The following is a 15,919-nucleotide window of genomic DNA, read 5'->3' as shown; positions in this document are numbered from 1 at the left end:
GCTGTCTCTCATCAGTTCTCTTTCGGGAGGACTCGAAGGCCTGGGAAGCGTGCCCTGTCCAGACCCACGTCCTCTTACTGAGCCTCCGGGCCCTCTTCCTGGCACTGACGGGGTCCGCGAGAGGATGGGCTGTGGGGACGCTCCTGCAGCTTTTAACTTTCACCCTGTGAGCTCTGGGGGGACTGAGGTGCAGAGGCAGCAAGCCAGAGGTGACCCTGGGCACGTTCCCTTCCTTCCTTCGGCAGAGGGGAGCCTCGATGCCACCACAGGCTTGCAGCCCCCCCCTCCGCCCCTCCATCGGCTTGTCGCAGGGTCTGGCAGAAGGCACGACCCACCGAAAGACGCACTTCTCCACGTGTTCACGAATTTGCTTCTAGGTCCTGTCCCCAGACTGCTTTTGTCCTGCCGACGGCTGAAGTTTCAAAGGTCTAAAAACGCATGCGGCCGTCCCGAAGACCTTGTAGCATGGCTGTTTTCCTCGGTGGACGCACCGAGAAATGGCTTGCTTGAGCCATCAGGAGAGTCCCTGTCTGTGGCCAAGGTCCTGCTTAGCTTTTGCTCTGAGCGCTGTGTTTAGGGCGGCGAGGTATTCTCCTGCTGTAAAACTAACTTGTGCAAGTAGTAAACACAAGATATAGATACTCTTTAAAAGAAGGCAGAGTTAGGGGCGCCTGGGTGGCGCAGTCGGTTAAGCGTCCGACTTCAGCCAGGTCACGATCTCGCGGTCCGTGAGTTCGAGCCCCGCGTCAGGCTCTGGGCTGATGGCTCGGAGCCTGGAGCCTGTTTCCGATTCTGTGTCTCCCTCTCTCTCTGCCCCTCCCCCGTTCATGCTCTGTCTCTCTCTGTCCCAAAAATAAATAAAAAACGTTGAAAAAAAAAAATTTAAAAGAAGGCAGAGTTTGTCTTGACGATCTCCAGTGTGGTCAGTTTCTTATTAAGGCATAACCCTTCAAAGTGCATTACAGAAGCATTTGGTAAACTCCTTTAATCTACTTGAGAGTTCTATAGAGGTTTAGAGTTTACAAAACTTTTTAGCATTCTATAAATTCATTTTGCATGCACCAGGCAGGGTTCCCATTTGCCAGAAGCTGAGAGTCCCTGACCACAGTGGTATCAGAGAGCTGGATTCAAGGGTTGCAAACGGATGTTCTGGATTGAAGATCCAGAACAAAAGCAAGGAAGTCTCATGTTAGGAAGGACTTGTGTGAGGGATCGAGGCCGTCCCCCGTTCCCTGTGGCATCAGGGAGAGAGTGGCCGAAAAGGCAGGCCTGGATTCACATCTTGACCTCACCCGCTGCTAGCTGTAGGATCTTGGGCAAATGCTGGAGTTATTTTCCTGGAGCCTCAGCCTTCTCATCTGGAAAATGGGAGTTCTGCTAACAGATGCCTATTCACAGGAATGTGAGAGGTTAAATGAGAAGAGCCTGGCCCATGGTTGGTGCTCAGGGAGGTGGAGGCCAGGGGTATGGCCGTATGGGGGAGGGGCTGTGAAGGGAGATGGGGGGTGTTTCCGGGACTGAGGTGCCGTGGTGCGGGATCCAGGGCCTCTCTCTGAGGGTGGGCGGTGTCGCCTGGTGCCCTTCCCAACCTGCAAGCCTGGTTCTGGGCACAGTGTCGGGGAGTCCAGGCTGTCTTTAGGTAGATGCACCCTTGGGGCAGGACTTGGGGGGGTGGGCAGAGCCCTCTGCCACCCCATCTATGCCCAGGGAACAGGAGGGTGGTCAGGGAAGTGGGATCACAGATCAGTAGAAAGTCTGACTTTGCTTTCTGCTCTTTCGATGGAAGTGCTGGAGAAGGTAAATCACTGAGTGGGGGGCTCCTGGGGTCAGAGCCTGAGAGTGTACGTGCCCCTGAATAGCAGGCACCTGTGGGGGTGGGGGCGACCCCTTCTTCCGTGCACAGTGGCACCCCAGATGGATGTGGAGGCAGGGTGCGAGGCCCCTCTGTCTGCCATGAGCACTGTGCAGGGAGTCTGATTTACTACCTAAATAAGGGCACAGGGAAGTGACAGTACAAGATGTAAACAAAGGCAGGGAATCTGTAGGAGATGTGCCGGGAAGATGTTGAGAGACCGACGGTGGCTACTTGTGCCGAGGGGGCCAGGCACTGATGTCCGGGGCCTTCTCTGTGCCCCACTCTTTCATACATATTTTCTTATCCGATCTCCCAGCAGCCCCTAGAGCAAAGGTGTCACTGCTTTCGTTTTAAAGAGGAGGACACAATGGGGCGCCTGGGTGGCGCAGTCGGTTAAGCGTCCGACTTCAGCCAGGTCACGATCTCGCGGTCCGTGAGTTCAAGCCCCGCGTCGGGCTCTGGGCTGATGGCTCAGAGCCTGGAGCCTGTTTCCGATTCTGTGTCTCCCTCTCTCTCTGCCCCTCCCCCGTTCATGCTCTGTCTCTCTCTGTCCCAAAAATAAATAAACGCTGAAAAAAAAAAAAAAATTAAAGAGGAGGACACTGAAGTCAGGTGATATGCTCAAAGTGAAGGCGGGGGCTGTTTGAGCCCACAGCACGGGTCCTTGCCTTACCTTGCACGTGGTTTCCTTGGTACAGGCAGTGGCAGCCACGTGGACTTCTGCTTTTTACTTTTAAGCTTTATATTTACTTACAGTGCAATTCATGTTTTTGATATTTCTATGAGTTTTTTTTTTTTTTAAGTTTATTATTGAGAGCGTGCGCACGCGAGTGAGGGTAGAGCAGAGGGGGTGGGGGGAAGGGAATCCCAAGCAGGCTCTGCGCTGACAGTGCAAAGCCCGATGTGGGGTTTGGACCCATGAGCCATGAGATCATGCCCTGAACTGAAATCGAGTCGGACGCTGAACCGACTGGGCCACCCAGGCACCCCAGATAGTTCTATTGGTTTTGATAAATGCATAGATTGAGTAGGTTTCTAAAATTTTGAGATCGTCGTAAATTTACATGTATTGTTAAGTCGTAGAAATGCTATGTGTCGTTTACTCGGTTCCCCCCAGTAGTGACATCTTGCACAACTGTCATTCAGTATCACAAGCAGGAAATCGACACAGAGGCAGTCAAGGCATGGGACATTCCCATCACCAGGAGGATGCCTTCTGTTGCCTTTTCATCCCCCACCTGCCTCGCCCTCCCACACCCCAGCCCAAACCCTCATCTCAGACCCCAGGTCCGCACTAATCTATGCCTCATTTCTGGCGCTTTGTCATTTCAGGAATGCTACATGAATGGAATCATGCCATAATTAACGTGTGGGGATTGGGTGTTTTCACCGCACATAATTCTCTGGAGAGTCGTTCCAGTAGGTTTCAACAGTCCATTCCTTTTTAACGCTGAGTAGTATTCCCCGGTGTGCCTGTATCACAGTGTGTTTCTCCATTCGCCCCTTGAAGGACATCTGGGTTGTTTCTTGGTCTGGGCTGTCACGAATATAGCTGCTGTGAACAGTCATGTGCAGGTTTTTGTGTGAACGTAAGTTTGCGTTCCTCTGGGATAAATGCCAAGGAGACCACTTGCTGGGGTCTATGGTAGTTGCTTGAGTGGGCTTTTGAAGGATGCACTTGGGATGGGGGGGCAGCTGAGGAGTGGGGCCATGTTGCAGGTGGACATCGGTGGGAAGCATATGCCTGGGAGCTGGGCCACTTGGGTTCAGATGCAAGATCAGCCTCTCCGCCTTGGTGAGCTTTATCCATCTGTAAAATGGGGGTAAAGTGAGCCTGTTGTATAGCTGACGTGTATAAAGTACTTGGGACGCAGTAGGTTCTCAATAGATAGAAGCTGTTTTTTTGTTCTTTGCTTTTGAGAGAACGTGAGCGTGGGAGAGGGACAGAGTGGGGCGGGGGGGTGGGGAGAGAATCTTAAGCAGGCTCCGTGCTCATGACCCTGGAATCATGACCTGAGCTGAAATCAAGAATTGGACCCTTAACCGACTGAGCCACCCAGGTGCCCCTAGAAGCTGTTCTCAATATGGGTTAAAAGAAAACCCGCCAGGCCAGAGCAGGGTCTGTGCCCCAGAGGTGGCCTCCAGGAGGCCTTTACCTTGCCACTTGTGACTCTGAGGCACCCCCTTCTGCCTTGGGCAGAGCCACACTACCAGTTTACCGTTGTCCCTTCAAAGGCTGAGCCTCAACCGCCCCCCCCCCTCCCCCGCCCCCAGCTTTTCCCTGAGAAGCCCCTGGCCCCGTTCTCAGCCTGGGCTGTGAGTCTCTGGACGGACACTGGCATTCCCCAGTGAACTTGGCCAGGCCCATGCCAGGGATCAAAGGAATCCCAGGGAATTCCAGATTGTGCCAGGCTCTGCTGGTCTGGATTTGCCTCACAAAGTCTAAGAATGTGCCTGGATCCTTTCAGATGTTGCTACAATTTAGTCTCTTTCAAAATGTGTTTGAGCTCTTAACTGTATTCGGGGCACTGTGCTAGGTGTTGCAAAGGGCCCAGAAAAAAAAAAAAATCACTCTTTTTCAACAGATCAAAGCAGACGAGCCCCTTGGGGAGCCCCCTGTGGCCACATGATAAAGTCTGCGTTCATGGGGCGGCTGGGTGGCTCATTTGGTTAAGCGACCGACTTCAGCTCAGGTCATGATCTCGCGGTCTGTGAGTTCGAGCCCCGTGTCGGGCTCTGTGCTGACAGCTCAGAGCCTGGAGCCTGTTTCAGATTCTGTGTCTCCCTCTCTCTCTACTCCTCCCCTCCTTACATGCACTCTCTCTCTCTCTGAAAAAAAAACATTAAAAAAAAAGAAAAAAAGTCTGTGTTCAGTGGGCATGCAGAGCTCTTCCGGCTTGAACTGGCCATCCCAGCTCCTTGTTCTGGGGGCCGCCTCTCCTTGCCACACACCCTGTGCTCCTGCCACCAGTGTGCTCACCGTGTCCCGTGCACAAGGCAGGCCACTGTGCTTTGCTTAGGGTCTTGCTTCCGCTAGTGTGCCTTTCCTTCCTGGTGAAATCTTGCCTGTTTTATTTTTAACCAAAAAAGTATCCTATGCCCTGGATGAAGGATTTAAGGAGCACGCAAGGCCGCACAACCAAAGCGCCTCGTACTCTGGAACTGCGGGCCCTTCCATAAGGCGGCCGTGCTTTTGGGACTGCACTTTCCTCCTCTCTCCGTTCATTTCACAGGGTGTCTTGGGGAGGGTTTCACATCTGTACCATCAGAGTTGCTTCGTTCCATCTGTGGCTAAAGCGGCACGGTGTTCCTTCACGTGGCTCCACTGCGATGTGTGTGAACAGTCCCCGGGTGGTGGCTTCTTGGCTGTCCCCACTCCTGGGCTCTTCCGGGTCATGCTGCATGTTGTCGGCACACGTGTGGGGGTGGGGGGCGGTTTACCACTGCGCTCCGGTGCCCCCTACCCCTGCCTGCCTTAGTTAGATTAGTGTCCGCGTTCGCGGAACTCTCCGTGACCCTCGAGGACAGGCATCGTGCTCGACTTCCCTTCTCCACTGGGCGCCTGCCGTGTTTGCTGACCATCCGTTTCCAGAAGCAGGTGGGGCTCTGGTATTCGCCCCTCGTGCTGCCGCTGTGAGTCCCGCCTCTCGTCGGGGCTCCAGCGGGGGCAGAGCCGCAAGAGCAGGGACGCCCGCACCGCTGCCTCGGTCCCGCTTCGTGTTTGGTGCCTATCGGCGGCATCCTGGTGGCCTAATGTGTTTCCATGGCAATGGAGTCCCACAGCATCATTCTTAATGACCACCTACTGTTTCACCAGAGAGATGGGCCACCATATGACCAGTGCCATCCTGATCGAATTTGGCCTTAAAACAATTTAACGGACTTTCTCTTTTAAAAAGTCCGAGAGGACAGATCGCTGCTCGGGCGTCCGTTGCCCGATGAAAGTTGTGACGGTAGCTGCCGTTCATCGAGCGCTTCCTCACAGGAGCACATGAGCTAGGACTTCTCACTGAGCAAAGGGTTTGAGCTCTGTTGTCAGATGGTACAGCAGTCTTCTGAGGCAGGCACTGTCGTCCGTATCTTATGGAGAGAGAAAGAGACTGAACTTGGTAAAGGTCACTCAGACGGTGCGTTTCAGGAGCTAGGATTCCGCCCCAGGTGTCCTTGACCGAGGAGGACGTGAGCTGGTACCTTCCGAGCCCGCCTGCCTTTTAGGGAAGATGGAAATGAGAGGCGGGAGCCGGGTGGTGCCAGGGCAGGTTACCTCTGGGCCTTGGGCCAATGGCTGGCTGCCCCAGAACTGCATGAGGCCGTACCCAGAGAGAAGATGGCCGCCGGCGGGCCTCGACTCCGCCATTGAGGCGGCACAAAGGGTCCCTTTGAAGGGAGAGTCCGTGGCACCCCGCCTCCCAGCCCCGCTCCCCAGCCAAGCATCCAGGGGGCTGGCGGGCATTTCTGGCTCAGCTTTCTGGCCGGAGCTTGGAGGAGTGGTCTGAAATTCTTTCCTTGAGCAGCTCACTCTTGGTCAGAATGTGTTGCTTCTAGGCCGATGTGGTGTTGAAGTGCGCATCGGGTCACCCGGTGCGACCTGGGAGCCTACCCTCCACCAGGCCTCTTCCTGAACAGCCAGTCCTTTGAAAATGTATTGATTTCCCCCCCTCCCTTCCTTGCTTTTGCACTTTGGATGAACCTTGTTTTCGAAGAACAGTAGAAGGTAATTTTCCTGTGCTTGCCAGCTGGCCCATAATTGAGCAATTTCAATAACACCCACTGTAAAGTCTAATCGAAGTAAACAGGAAAATATGATTTACAATCTGGATAGCAAGTAAATACCAGGGTGCAATTAATTTTTACACAGAGCAACAGATTCTAAAACATTTTCCTGCACCGAGCAGTTTGTTTTTAATTACAGATTAGGAGCTGGCCTTTTCTACTATTATCGTCATGATTTTTTTTACTTTGTGATGGTGGTCTTCGGGTTCCTTGCATCTGATGTGACTTCCTTTGACGGTGTAACCACAGAAGGGTGGGATGGCGAAACAGGATCAGAGAAACTGATTTGTAAGGAGCGCGTTTTCAAACCCGAGCCAAGGGCTGTGTTCTTTCAGCATTTGTTTGGGGGGGGGTGACGCGGGAGGAGGTCCTGGTGGGCCGTGTGGCATGGCGGCCTGAGAGGTCTCAGGCTACAAAGGTCCCCAGTATTGCAAATGTGTCGTTGTTGAGATGTCCTTCTAGAGATGAGAAATAGTGCGCCTTTAAAATTTTTTTTTAAGTTTATTTATTTTGAGAGACAGAGAAAGAGCATGAGTGGGGGGGGGGGCAGAGAGAGAGAGAGAGAGAGAGAGAGAGAGAGAGAGAGAATCTCAAGCAGGCTCTGTCCTGTTAGTGCAGAGCCCCACATGGGGCTCCAACTCATGAACCGTGAGATCATGACCTGGGCCAAAATCAAAGAGTCGGACGCTTAACAGACTGAGCCACCCAGGTGCCCCTAGATATGTGCCTTTCAGTGGCCAGGGTGCCTGACTCTTTGATTTTGGCTCAGGTCATGATCTCCCCGTTTGTGAGTCAGAGCCCCGCGTTGGGGTCTGTCATGACTGCTTGCAGCCTGCTTGGGATTCTCTTTCTCTTCCTCTCTCTCTGCCTCTCTCTCTCTCTCTCAAAATAAATAAGTAAGTAAGTAAAGTAAGTTCTCCAAATAAATAAATCCTCCAGATTCTTCCAGTAGCTTCTGTTCATAACCGGGAGGAGGGTAGTAGCCTCCTTGCTGACTGAGGCTGCCTGAGGGCTGACCCCTTCAGTTTTGACTGTGGGGCTGGTCTGTATCTGACCCTCAGCCTTGGGCATATACCGAAGCTGTCTGTAAAGCCAGCTGGGTGGAAGGTGTCGTGTGACTTGAGCAGAGTCTGGGGGACAGCAGATTGTGACCGACCCAGACCCTGAGATAGGTCTTAAAGGTGCCATGTGGCTAACTGAGACACGTTGCTGGACCCACCAGTGTGTTGGCTTTAGGGACGCCTCAAGGCTGGCATGAGGTGGGGTGGGGACTCTGAGAAGGTGATTCTGGACTTTGTGGCCAGAATGCCTCTCCTTTGGCAGGGAGGCAGTTCCATTCCAAGCAGGGTCCCGGCATGGGGTTGGTGGGGGCGTGGGCAGCTCTCTCAGGGCCCTGGTCTTCCCAAGACCTGAATCCCTTTGCCTTTCTGTTGTCTTTCCAGGGAGTTGACTGCACTTGGCCATTTCCTGGAAGAGCCCCAGCCTGAGGGCAAGCGGCCGATGGGGAGCTGTTACTGCTGATGCCAGTCACCTGGGAGGTGCCCAGGAGGTCACCCTCTGCCCAAGTCTGCCCAACCGAAGATGGCTCGTGCCCACCCTGGGATGGAGCCCAGTGCCTGAGGTCCTTACCATGGTGATGATCCTGAGTAAAAGCCTCGACAACCAGGGAGCTGACTCCATAGCATGCAGGACCTTCAACCCTGAGCTGGTAAGGACTCAGTGGGCCTCATATCTCAGATGACCTTTCTTGAGGCCTGGTGTCCAGCTGGGGCTGTGGACCGAACATGCAGGCTTAGCAGACCGAATCCAGAGTGCCCGGGAGCAGAACTCTTGGAGATGCTGCAGGCCAGGGCAGTGGGCACAGTCACCCAGAGCCTGGCCAAGTACTTTCAGGAAGTAGCTGGCGAGGTCCGGCCAGCGCCCTGCGTGGTTCTGCCGTCCCTGCAGCTCCTTCTGGTCTCCACCCGGGGAGGGGAGGGGGTTTCCGGAAGGGAGGTGGCGGCCGCCTGGGGAATGTCAGGGGTGGGAGAGGAGGGGGAAAGAAGGCGCGGTCTGGCGGCCAAGATGGTGGGCTGTGGTGACAGCCGCTCTCCGCCGCCTTCTGCCCAAGTTGTCCTCTGACCAAGCGGCCTGATGGGCTGGGCCAGAGAGGCAGACGGCCCGGCCTTCTCCGACTGAGAACAGAGTAGCTTCCTAACCCCCTTCCAGCCCCAGCTCCTCAGAAGTGAGCGGGGCCGCTTCCTCGCAGAGGGGCCGAGAAGAGGTCCCGCTCCGGCTTGAATACACTCGGGGAGGAGTTTTGCAGATAGCTACATCCCCAGCACTCTGGCGCTTCTGTGGTCAGCAGGCACCCCTCCCGGTGCCCTTCACAGCCCCTCGTGTGAGCCCACCCTGGCACCCTCGTGGGCTCCCTCCCCAGGCTCGCACCGACAGCCAGGCCAAGAGCGGACAGGACAGGCCGGGTCTCCAGCCCTTGAAGGAGTGTGGGAAGGCTGCCGAGACCCGAGGCCTTTACGGCCCGCCGTGGGTGTGCCGGGCACTGGACTGGAAGCATTCCGCAAGCGAAGGTGGGCCGGGTCTCTCCGCCCATCACGGCTTCCTTTCCACTTTGCATTGAGTATCTTTAACTAGATTCTCTCTCGCCATCCCCACTCGTGCCACTCTGGTCCCACCTGCCGTCCTCTCTCGTCTGGAAGTTTGTTGTAACAGATTTGCTTCTGGCTCGTTAGCCTGTTACGCACCCAGCAGCCACAGGGACTACAAGGCAGATGCATCCCTCCCCGACTCCAGCCTTCCACGGGCTTCCCACCTCAGGTTGAGCAAATGCCAAAGACCTGGCCGGGAGGCACGAGGCCCATGTCCTCAGGCTTTCCGTGACCATGCTGCTTTTTCTCTGCTCTCCCTCTGCTCCCTCCACTCTGCTCAAGCCACACTGGCCTCCTCGCTCAACATGTCAAGCAGGAGCCTGCCTCGGGGCCTTTGCACTTCCTGTGTGGCCCAGAACACTCCCGCTTAGCAGGGCTCCTTCCCTCCCTCCCTTTCTTTTTTGCTCACTTAACCTAACAATGAACTCTGCCACCTTCACCCCCTCTCCCATGCTTGCTGCCCCTCTCCCTGTCTGTCTTCCCTCAGAGTGCCTATCCCACATTTTGATCTCGTTTGTTGAAAGACTTCACTGAAATGTGAGCTTCATGAAGGCAAGGAATTTTGTTTCTTTTGCTTGTTGCTGAGTACCCAGTGCCTGAGACCAGGGCCTGGGCGGTGCTCAGGGACATTTGTAGAGTGAGTGAATGTGGGTTCCTGCACCCCAGCTGCTGCTCAGCTCGGGTTTGCTCTGGTTCCTCTCTGGCTGCTGCTCAGGTTCACAGCCGAGGTGCGGGTATGAGCTGCTCTGCTTTCTGCTGGGGGGGGGGGGGGGTGGGGGTGGGGTGTTTTCCTGCTGAAATCTGAAGAACACATCTGGAGTAGCTCTGACCAAAAAGGAACGACCTCCGGGGTGAGGGCCATCTGGAGGTCCCCAGGGAGGGTCCCTGCCCGGTTCCAGCTGTGCTGCTGGCCTCAGCAGCTGCTGCTGAACTCGGTCCCGTCTCAGGGCCGGCCTGGCCGGGGCTGGCTGTGGAGCTGGTCCCGGGGCACGTGGGCCCCAGGTCAGCTGAGCTGCTCTTCCAGGAGGCAGGGCCTGAGTGCCTGCCAGCAAGAGCGTGGCCTCCCAGCCCTAGCCTGGGAAGGGAGACTCATCTTCTCAGGAAAGCAAAGGAAGGTTGAGGGAAGCGGACTTGAAGTCCAGGCCTGCACAGCCAGCAACCGAAGGAGGACCCCACATCGCCTCGGCCTGGTGTTGACGTCCGTGAGACGGAAGAGAGAGTACGGTGATGGTCGAGTGTGCTCTCTCCCCCGGCCGGCGGTGCTGGGAGGAAGCAGACGGGGGCTTTGCTTCGGCTTCCTAAACTGGCAACACCAGCCTCCTGTAAATACCATCAAGATAACAACGGGAACATGGAAAAGTGTTTCTCCTTTGTTTTCTAAGCAGGCTAAGAAGATAACAGAAAGCAGGGGGCGGGGGGGGGGGGGGGGTGGGGGCTTCAGATTAAAAAAGAAAACATGAGTCACAGGCCACTTTGGAATTAGGGGAGCAGGCCCCGGACACACAGCAGTGAGAGAGAGAAAGTCTGAAACTGTGGGTGAAAGTCACCTGGGGGCCACCCAGCAGCCTTGGGGACACGGGGCAAGTTGGCCTGTAGACCCTCCCTCCCTGCCCTCTGAGGTCTCTTGTTCTTTTTCTAAAAACGCAATGCCGGGGACAAGTGACTGGCCTTGTTCCCGAGAGAGATGTAGGAAAACAGAAAAAAGGGCCGAGGAGTGCTCAGCTGCCTGGCCCTGGGGAGAGAGGGCTGAGGGCCCCGCCCGGCCCCAGCCCCGGTCCGGCTTGCACACTGCACAGCAGTGAGGACTGTGCTCGGTTCCCCTTTCCCCCACTCTGCTGGTCGCTTTCCTCTGCGGAGTGGGCTCTTCCTCCTCGTGTTCTAACATTAGCTACTGCTGCTGGAAGGCAGCCCGGACGGTTGACCTCGGGAGCGGCGTTCTCCGGCCCCTCCCTGCACGCCCACACTCAGGCCATGGCCCGTTCTCCTGGGCCCGAGTGACCATCTTCCCTGGCCCGGCCTGCCTCCACCCCCCTGGCCAGCGACAGCCCTGTCTCTCGAGTCTGGAGACTGTCCCAGGGTAGAGGGTGGAGAGTGGCTGCCTCTGTTTCCCCAGCCTCGAGGTGTTTCCCACAACAGCCGACACTGGTTTTGGGAGCAAGTACTTGCCTTTGTTCTTGTCGGATCAGGATGCCGAGGCTGTGATTTGCCTCTTGGGAAGAGCCTGGCCGTCCAGGCCTTGCACACAGCTGCCTGGGCACGGAGAGCCTTCATACCCACAGCCACCCTGAGTTGGCATTGGGCGCAGCAGCCCCAGCCGGGATCGCTGGCAGGCCCCAGGCTGGCCCGAGTTAGAACCCAGGGGTGCACGTGCGGTCCACGGCAGTCCGGTGCCTTTCTCCCACCTACCCTTAGCCACTACCCACGCCTTGGCCAACCCTGACACCTGGGTGGGGGGGCAGGGTCACCACTCCGTCTGTGTTGGCATCTTTGAGAGCGTCCACACAGGGGCACTCATTCCCCTTTGGCTTCTTTTTTCCTTGTCAGGCGTGGCTCCGTCTTCTTCCCACAGCCATGGTCTCACTGTGTTCCTTTCAGCAGGCTGGGGTGCCCTGCTTGTCCTGCTCAAGTGCGTGGGTGTGAGCCCGACTGTGTCACGTTGTGGTTCCCCATCACACTGTCATGGGGAAGGAGTGATGTGATTGCTTTAGTCACTACTCTGCAGAAGAACGTTCTGAGGAAGCAGGATTATGGCCAGAGATGAGCTCTGCCATTTTCTGTCTGAGCAAGTTCCTCATTAAGTAAAGACCTGAATTGTCTTTTTATTCAGATGGGCCCCTGAAGCCCCAGTTTGATTTCCAGCTTTTGCCTTCTCTACGGAGGATCTGGTGCCAAAACCTTGTCTTGTGACCCAAGGAATATCACAGAGACCAGGCCCTGCCCTGGGGTAGGCTTAGGAGTAGAGGCGTCACGGAGAAATAGAGTATCTTCTGCAAACACCAGCCAAGGCCTTGGCGTCAGTGTGCACACTGAGTGTCGTATGGACCTTGAGGCTAGGAGTCCCCAGGGCCCGGCGGGCCTCACCACATGGTGACTGGCTGGCCCATCCTTCCTGCAGTGGTGCAGAGGGTTTGACGGAGTGGGAAGGCTGGCTGCAGAGTGGCATATACCAGCAGGAATTTCATCATGTACCAGGTGTACTTGGGATAAATCGGCTCTGGCCACCTGGAGCCCAGACGGGAGCTTGGTGTTGGGCTCAGGGAAACCTGAGCCTGGTCAGGGTATGCCTCGGCCTGACGTCCCGGGAAGCTGTCAGGAGAGCGGTGAATGAGGTCCCAGAGAGGGCAGGGACAGGGCGGCTCGGAGGCTTTTGGAAGCAGGTGCTCATGGCAGGCTCAGGGCCTCCCTGCCGACTCCCAGCGCTTGCTCAGTCCAGGAGCCGGGCTGCAGAGCAGAGAGGGCTGCACCCGCGTCCTGTGCCCGTCCCGTGTCAGGGGAGACGGAGACACAGTCCCACCGAGACACTGCTGTGTGGAGGGAGGGGTCCCAGTGCAAAAGTGGGGTGCTGGAAGCAGAAGAAGGGGGGGCTGCATTACCAGGTCATGCATTTTCACGCACTCGGTGAGCGAGCAGGAGTGGGGCTCGCTGAGAACAGGGGACGTGGCGATGTTCCTTCAAGTGGTGTGAGATCTGGGTGCGACCGATCGCTGCCCACCTGTGCCCTGTGCCCCGCCAGGAGCCTTGGCCGAGTGTTCGTACTGCCTGCAAGGCCTTGTGGAGAAAAGCACGGGTGGGGAGGGTGCCCTTTGCCTGGGACGGTCAGGGAGGGTGGCCGAGGAGGCCGTGCGGCCGGAGTGAGGCGGGAAGCCTGTCGTGGAAAGACTCGAGGTGGCATTGGGAGGGCCAGTGTCCCACGGGCTTGGCTCGTGTGGGCCTGGTGGCTGCAGGGAGAGGGGTGGTGGGTTTCATTCCGGTTGCCGTGAGAAGTCATTGGAGGTTTGTAAGCAGAGAAGCAGCATCGCCTGGCCTCTGTGGGTTCTGGGTGGAGAACGGACGATGGGCCCACGGCACAGGCTGGGGACGGGTTAGGAGGCTGGTTCGGTCTAACAGCGGAGGGCAGCGGTGGCAGTTCCACGCTCCCGTTCCACGTGTGTGCTCCCCGGCCTGGCCAATGAGCGGCCGTAGCCAACGGGGATGAATCCTTGCTGAGCGAATGAACGGGTGAGCGAGGGCCCGGGAGCCCCCGCGTGCTGGCGCAGTGGTTTCCCTCTGCGTCTGTGGGCTGGCCACGCCGGCCGAGTGGGAGGAAAAGCCCCGTGAGCCGTGCTCCGCTGACAGGTCAGCGGGCTGGCTCACCGGCTCGCTTCCTGTCGTCTGGAAACCCCAAGCCGTCCTCAGTGGCGTCTGTGCGGCAATGCAGCAGGCGGGCTGCTCGAGGGTCCTTGCTCTCTTCTGCTTTCCCCGGCCCCATCCCAGTTTGGTTTTCTGTGCGCCGCCCGCCCGGCTCGCTTTGCCACCTGCCTCCCCAACCCGGCCACGGGGCGGGGGCTGTGGTTCCCCAGCAGGTGTTTGCTTTGTGCCAGGGTGCCCCTGTAGCGTTGGAGTTTTCTCCCTCGGCAGGCGAGGCCCCTGGCACAGCCAAGCCCGACTTCCCTCTGTGAACCCTCCCCCCGGAAGCAGAGCCTGCCTGGTGTCCATGGGCTGCATGCTTGGGTGTCGGGGGCGGCACTGCCCAGAGGCCGGGCTCTTGGGTCTTTGTCACCCACTCCCCTTGGGTGACTTCGGTGTGGGTTTTCAGCGCGCGTCCTGCTGTGGGAGCCAAGTCATTTGGAAGACAGGCAGACACGGCCATCTGACTTTTTCCAGCTGTTTCCTGGTTGGCCGTAGACTGGGTGGTTAAAGTCACTGTGGGATCCAGGAGGGTAACCCGTCCTGAAAATAGGATTCTTGTTCTCAACCGAGGAGTGGGCACCGGAGAAGCCCTGCCCCGCCCCCTTTGCTTCTTGGAGCCTTCTGGTCCTCGAGCACCGGCTCCGGTGTTCCCCGCAGGACGCCGGCCCCGACCTCGCGCACCCCGGCACCCTTGGCCTGGGTCCCCTCCCCTCCGCTCCCACGCTCCCTGTCGTGCGATGTTTCGTCTGTGTGACTCTGTCCTCCACAAAACGTGAGCTTCCTGAGGACCAGGGCGGGTGTCCTTCACCTCTGTGTCCCAGGCTGGCCGGGATGGCCCCTTAGTGACCTGAATGGATGAACACGTAGCTGACTGAGTGCAGAGGGCTCTGAACTGGAGAGCTGGGGACAGGCACTTGGCGCCCCTTTATCTGGGTGGGGCCAGGTCTTTCCTAGTCAGCTCCCTCTCAGCCTTGTGGCCCTTAAGGCACCAGGGCCTGGGTTCCCGCCCTCTTCTCAGCCTGGAAGCCTGCGTGTCCCTGTTGTTGGGGCTCCTCCCAGAAGATGGAGTTCTCTTGGACGGGCCGACTCCTCTGGGGCCGAGAGCTTCTTTCCCCATCACGTGGTCAGTCCCCTCGTGCAGCCTGCGTGTGAATAATTTCCAGTACTCACGAGTGGGTGACTGGCGGAAGGAGGAGGGAAGGAGTCGTAAGAATGCTTGAGGCGGGGCCTTCTTTCTGGGGCCCCGGTGGGCACGGTCTCCTCCTCACCAGAGGTCAGAATAGGCCGCCTGACCCCCGCCGCAGCCGGCACAGGGGAGCCCGGAACGTTCCGTGCTCAGGTTACCGTGTAGCCGCGGAGAAGTGTCCCGTCTTGGGGTTCTCGTGGAGGCCCCAGTGGCCCGTTTCTCTCCCAGCGGCCGTAGCATTTTGTTGAGGGTGGGTGTGCGGTGTGAGGGGAGATGCACGATGCTCCCAGTGGAAAGGGAAGCCGTCGGAATACCGTGCCAAGGAGTCTGAAAGGCATAGCTCTTTGCTGTGACCAAATAACACCTTCGAGTTTCTGTTTCAGTTCAGAGAGGGTGCCTGGGGGGGGGGGGCTCCTTGTTGCGGCAAAGCAGCTTGCACGGCGAAGGGCCACCCTCCTGAGGTTTACCTGATGCTTCTGTGTAGAGGAGGAAGAGCTGTTCTTCTGGTGTCTCGGGGTGGGGAGGGGGGGGTGGAGGGAAGGAGCCGAGGGTGACAGATGGGCCTGTGCTCCTCACTGGGGGCTCTTCCTGTCATCGAGAGGCCCCCTCTTCTCCCAGCCTGGGCTGTGGGGAGGCCTCTCTGCAGCCCGGCTTGGGGAACCGTGTATATCACACCTCGTCCGTGTCACTCAACGGCCCAGTCCCGGAGCGTCAGAAGCCACGGGGCTTTCTTGTGTGTTTTTGAAGCCATTAACTTGACGGCCTCCGTAACTCACTGGAGACTTTGGACACGGAGTCCGGGTCTGATTGCGGGCCGATGTTGCCTCTCGTAACACTTTTGTCTCCGTCCCCTAATCTGACGTTGGCAAAAGGCAGTTACCCCTTTAACTGTGACTTTAGCAAGGGATCAGTGCAGGGTCATGTGCAAACGTGCTTCTTATGACGCGAAGAGTGAATAGCTTTTCTGGTTGTTTTCAGCACACGCCAAAGAAGATGAGTCAAGGACCGACACTTTTCTCTTGTGGAATTATGGGTGAGTAACCAAGGTGGCCGTGAAGAGTGCTTCTCTAG

General features: G+C 57.2%; 2 protein-coding genes across 2 annotated transcripts in view; both read left to right on the top strand.

Annotated features, from left to right (window-relative positions):
* Positions 1-8,204, top strand: part of EEF1AKMT2 (EEF1A lysine methyltransferase 2) — a 71,069-nt gene extending 62,865 nt beyond the window's left edge. Inside the window, exon 6 of the mRNA XM_086681121.1 lies at positions 8,071-8,204. Coding sequence (XP_086537247.1) covers positions 8,071-8,078 — 8 coding nt within the window. The 3' untranslated portion in view covers positions 8,079-8,204. The remainder of the gene's footprint in view (positions 1-8,070) is intronic.
* The window catches only part of FAM53B (family with sequence similarity 53 member B), a 72,699-nt gene continuing 64,981 nt past the window's right edge, over positions 8,202-15,919 (top strand). Inside the window, exons 1-2 of the mRNA XM_086681115.1 lie at positions 8,202-8,336; positions 15,827-15,881. Coding sequence (XP_086537241.1) covers positions 8,259-8,336; positions 15,827-15,881 — 133 coding nt within the window. The 5' untranslated portion in view covers positions 8,202-8,258. The remainder of the gene's footprint in view (positions 8,337-15,826; positions 15,882-15,919) is intronic.

Source organism: Puma concolor, chromosome D2 (genome assembly GCF_028749965.1).
Source record: "Puma concolor isolate L17-30 chromosome D2, mPumCon1.1.hap2, whole genome shotgun sequence".
Lineage (NCBI taxonomy): Eukaryota > Metazoa > Chordata > Mammalia > Carnivora > Felidae > Puma > Puma concolor.
This window is presented reverse-complemented; position numbering and strand designations above follow the sequence as displayed.